This window comes from Symphodus melops (assembly GCF_947650265.1).
Source record: "Symphodus melops genome assembly, chromosome: 4".
In the NCBI taxonomy this organism is placed as follows: Eukaryota; Metazoa; Chordata; class Actinopteri; order Labriformes; family Labridae; genus Symphodus; species Symphodus melops.
In genome coordinates this window covers 1677004-1682003 of record NC_136694.1, presented here as the reverse complement: position 1 = coordinate 1682003, position 5000 = coordinate 1677004, and the positions used below count along the sequence as shown (strand labels likewise).

The window sequence follows — 5000 nt, the reverse complement described above, 5'->3', positions numbered from 1 at the left end:
TGTGAAACATGTTAAAGCCATAATCTCGACCTAATCTCGACCTAATCTTTCTCCTTCTGGTGTAAAATACAGTATTCAAAAACATCTAGCTTGTAAAAATTGTGTATTGTTTGAGAGATTGTATCATGTATGTACTTTATACTCCATAATCCGCTCTGAATCCAGCTCTCTGTGGCAATGCTTCTTTACTGCGCTTGCCCCAGTACCACATATTTTTCGACCAATCAGATTTATCGATAAAAAAAAAATTGAAATTTGGACCTCAGACAGCGTCAAACATTTAACAAACCAAGGAATAACCTGATGAAATAAAGACTTTTACACACATTACACACACTGCTCTACACGGATGTTCTGATTTAGAGTTTTGACTGCAGTACCCATTTTAAACACTAGGGGTCAGAGTTGCATATTGCTTCTCTAAATACTTAGTGTGTTGAGAAAAGACAGCTGATTTTCTTTTAGCAGAAACCTTCAGATTAAGATTTTCTGGATATAATAAGAATATTCCCACTTCAGCCTCCTTGAACTCTTCTTTGTATATTTAGACTTCAACATATCTGAACAACAGCAGCTGACGTCTTGTTAAACTGAGAATAATAATGGACACACTCGTATCAGACCGATTCATACAAGCTCTCTGTGTTTGTTTAGAGGACTGTTTGCCCAGTGTACTGCTGCACATGTATGTTCATTAATAACATGTATTTATGTTGGATCTGAAGTGTAACACACACAGATAAAACAATGTGTTCCTGCCTCAGAGGAGAACGCACACATGGAGCCTGCTTGAAGAAACATCCGATGTATAGCTTTGATTCTTTCTGCCATGTAGTTATTATTGTTATTGTCACAGCCATGTATATTAAAAGAACTCTATTTTTGATAGTTTTCTTTCTTTATATTCTAGAAATAGTTAAATTTTCTGACTTTATATGAAACTCGAAGAAGCTTCTGAGACCAAGAGTGATGATTTTTTATCAAACTGTGTGAATAAGACACAAAGTGATGTGAAATAAAAAGATTAAACACTCAAAGAGTTTGTTTATTTGTGTAAGATAAGTCTCACACACAGACACACACACACACACACACACACACTCATATCTGACTGAGTGATGCTTGTGTATAGTCCTAAATACGGAGTAGAGACACTTTGTGATGGTGTCAGATTATTTCTAACATAATGGGGACAACATGTTTGGAGATCTCTCCTGTGAACCGACTCCAGACTCACCACTGGGTCCAACACGCTGCACCTGCCTGTCCCACAGACTCGTGCTGATCGAGGCCACAGCACCAATTCTTTAGGAAAGCAGTTCTTTAGGCCTGAATCTGATCATGTCTGCCAGCCCACTAAGCTTTCTTTTAATGTGCCAGCTCCTGTCAGTCAATGAACTTTAACAGGTTCCTATTTGTATTATTTATGTTGTTGCTGTAAAGCACGTTGTGACCTTCGTCTGTGAAAATCAGTAAATATAATTTACTTACCTACTTACTACAGAGTCCTAATTTAACCTCTGTGTTTTCCTGAGAGTCCAAAATGTGTTTTTAATTTCGTTTTAATTATTTTAAATGTTTTTAAACTTTATTTTTTATGGTCTGTACAGCACTTTGACCTACAAAACACTTTACAAATACATTTATTTATATTTATTATATTATTATTTTCATCTGCCGCTCTAATTTTAAAACAAAAGGTAATCATGCCCTCGCTGTTGTAGCCCCCCCCACTCTCTGGAATCAACTCCCACAAACCCTCAGATGTGCTGAAGCGTCTAAAAATTCACCTGTACAGACAATCCTTCATTTAAAAACAGACAATCCTTCATTTAAAAACAGACAATCCTTTATGTAAAAACAGACAATCCTTCATTTAAAAACAGACAATCCTTCATTTAAAAACAGACAATCCTTCATTTAAAAACAGACAATCCTTTATGTAAAAACAGACAATCCTTCATGTAAACCAGTGGTGTCCAAACTTTTTTTCTTGCGGGCCAAAATTGTTGCGTTAGAATTGCTCACGGGCCACAGGGTTTTTTTGGTTTGTTTTTATAAATATTGGAAGGAACTTTTTGTATTTTGACCTCTTCAAAAAACAATGTAAATACACAATAATTAATTGCAGTGGGAAACTGTTGTGTTCTAATTTTTTGGAAAGAATAGTCAGGCTTTTATAGGTCTCCCTCGCTAACAAGAAAAAGAAAAAAAGAACGAAATATGCCATCTGATGAGGCCTGGGGCCAAAATCTTCTGATTCTTCGATTTAAGGTCAAGGGCCACAAAAAATCCACTCAAGGGCCACAAATGGCCCCTGGGCCGCACTTTGGACACCCCTGATGTAAAACCTTCCTCATGCCTGATTTGTTTGCACGTGTTTGTTTTCCTGTTTTTAATTTTGCATTTGTGAAGCACCTTGTAACTAATTGTTTTAAAAGTCCTTCATAAATAAAGCCTTACTTACTTAGTACCCCCGTTACGCCAGAAGGTGGCGGTGATGAGCAACAACACGCTCAGCAACGAAACCACCAACGAAGAAGACGTCAACGGCTGCTGCACGCTCCGTCGTGTTTGAACTCCACTGATGGAAACACACTTGATTGGAAAGTAGTGGAAATATTGAAATCTTCTCCGCGGCGGTAAGACGATGAGATGTTTAACTTGAACAAGTGTTAGAGCTTCATGTTTGTAAATTTAAGGTTATTTACGTCAGTTTGTGTCTCTTTACGGGCTCAGTCTGTTAGCATGTTGCTAGTTAGCCTCTCATGGCTCATTGACTCTCTGTCTGAGTTTTCCACTCAATGAGACTCATTGTAATCGGATTACCAGTAAATACAGTTATCAGCCTGTGTCCACAGCATCAGTCAGCATCCGCAGGTGAACTTTGTTCTCTGTCTGTGAAGCTAACTTAGCAGCTAGGCTAAGTTTTAAACTGTAGTTTAAAGTGTTTGTGTTCTCTGTAAATGCTCATGTATTTGTTTTTATGTGTTAAGCACCTTGTAAGCAGTTGTTTTTAAAGTTGCTATATAAATAAAGTTATTATTATTATTTTTATTATTTTAAAGTTTGACCTGTATGATCTGAACATAAATGTGCACAGAAATAAATCACTTTGAAGACTCCTTCATGGCTGCTCCAACACTTCAACAACCCAGCTTCCTTCTGGTGAGTCTCCCCCATGACACACACACACACACACACACACACACACACACACACACACACACACACACTGTGCTATTTATGTTTAAAAGTTCAACATTAAATACAGCAGTAAGAACTAAACAGGTAAAGACCAGGATGTCACTCAACTACTGTGATTAATTACAAAAAAATAGAGTATCGATTTGAAACTTGGCGACTTTGATTTTTAACTGCGTCATGATTCATCTTTACATCCTTAGTTAAAGACGACAGTCGGAACAAAATAAGTAAAGACTCGTCATGTGACGATGAAAGATGCTCATTCATGTGTTGTTGTTGTTGCTCCTGCAGGCCAATCTTAAAAACGACTCGACCACCAAACCTCTCCTCCAACGATGCCAAGACCTGGTGAAGATCATCGAAGATTATCCTGCAAAGGTACGACTGACCACTGAGAGGATCAGACCTTTCACCCTTAGGGAGGGACACATCTGGTTGTCATGGTAACGCCTACATGGGAGAATACAGAAGTCTCAGTCAAAAGACCCGACGTGCTTTGATGTAAGCTTTTTTTTTAAAACGTGAGGGGCGTGGCTTCCTCGTTGGTCACCGTCATCTCAGCACACTGCAGCCTGGGTCAGCTGCTCGTCTCTCGACTGGAGCCGGCAGAGACGGCTGCTGCTCGCACTTTGACCTCAGAGTTTCACTTTGAGTCTTCACTTTCTCTTTGAAGAGAATCTGCACGCTGCACTGTAAGGAGGAGTTCATTCACCCACACTGTCCAGTTGCTTCTTTCTGTTGCCTTCACATCGTGTCATCATGGATCATTTCTTCTGCTCGAGCTCCGCTCCGTTTGAGAGCAGCTGTTGAAGCTTCATTAGATGAAACACTCAGAGCTGATGACTAAAAACAATGTGACTTGAAGTTTGTTTGATTTTTTTCTGGGGGGGGGGAAGTAAGGTCTGTGCCTTTTATTATCTGAGTGGAAGGATGGGGGGATAGTCAGAAAACCCAGAGAGACCGCGCCCCCTGGAGGCGTGGTTGTTGGGTTAAAGCTCGTCTCCGTGATCTCTCACCAAGTTAGAAGTATCTCCTACAACACCTTAAAGTGTGTGTGTGTGTGTGTGTGTGTGTGTGTGTGTGTGTGTGTGTGTGTGTGTGTGTGTGTGTGTGTTGCAGGAGCTCCACCTGATCTTCCCCTGGCTGGTGGAGTGTGTGTTTGGCAGTCTGGACGGCGTCATCGCCGGCTGGAACCTGCGGCTCCTTCACTCCCGGAGCCACGAGTACAACGTCGTCCTGGAGTTTCTAAACCCCAGGTGCTCACGGGCCGTCTCGTCTGAACCATCGCCACGGAAACGAGCGCTCGCTTTAAACCAGAGGGCCGTGTCAAACGTTCTGCTCTTTGTTTTTTCAGCGGGCCGATGATGAAGCTGGTGTATAAACTCCAAGCAGAAGAGTATAAATATGAAATACCCGTCAACTATCTGCCGGTAAGATCGTCTCCGTCTCTTCCTGTTGATGTCAGCCAACTCTTTGTTTTCAAACTGGAGAGTTGAATCAGGACTCTGTGTGTCTCAGGGTCCTGTGAAGGCCTGCATCCAGGAGGGCGTCCTCCCAGACTGTCCTCTCTTCCACAACAAGCTGCACTTCCCTCTGTCTGGTCTGCTCTCACTCAACCTGGCCCTCAGTATCCTTCCCAGCACGGCCTCTCTGTGTGCTCATGATGTGTAGCATCTGAACAGAACTGAACAGAACCCAGCGGTGACGTTCTTATTGTTCCTCAACCTTCTTCAGATCCTTTTGAATTCTTCATGTTCAACTTCGCCCACGCTCTCATCACGCCAAAGGTGAGT

At 41.3% G+C, this 5000-nt stretch overlaps 2 protein-coding genes across 3 annotated transcripts in view; both read left to right on the top strand.

The window, feature by feature from the left end:
* Positions 1-1037, top strand: part of LOC306822705 (semaphorin-3D) — an 81703-nt gene extending 80666 nt beyond the window's left edge. The window contains exon 18 of the mRNA XM_079341880.1: positions 1-1037. This exon is cut by the window's left edge and continues 1083 nt beyond it. The gene's annotated coding sequence lies outside the window, so the exon portion shown is untranslated.
* Positions 1038-2487: 1450 nt separating this feature from the next.
* Positions 2488-5000, top strand: part of smpd4 (sphingomyelin phosphodiesterase 4) — an 11730-nt gene continuing 9217 nt past the window's right edge. The window contains exons 1-7 of one of the 2 annotated variants that reach the window (XM_079341452.1): positions 2488-2642; positions 3104-3168; positions 3499-3585; positions 4327-4463; positions 4562-4637; positions 4726-4834; positions 4942-4994. In XM_079341452.1, coding sequence (XP_079197578.1) covers positions 3130-3168; positions 3499-3585; positions 4327-4463; positions 4562-4637; positions 4726-4834; positions 4942-4994 — 501 coding nt within the window. In that variant the 5' untranslated portion in view covers positions 2488-2642; positions 3104-3129. The remainder of the gene's footprint in view (positions 2643-3103; positions 3169-3498; positions 3586-4326; positions 4464-4561; positions 4638-4725; positions 4835-4941; positions 4995-5000) is intronic. The other variant, XM_079341453.1, reaches the window with a different exon arrangement.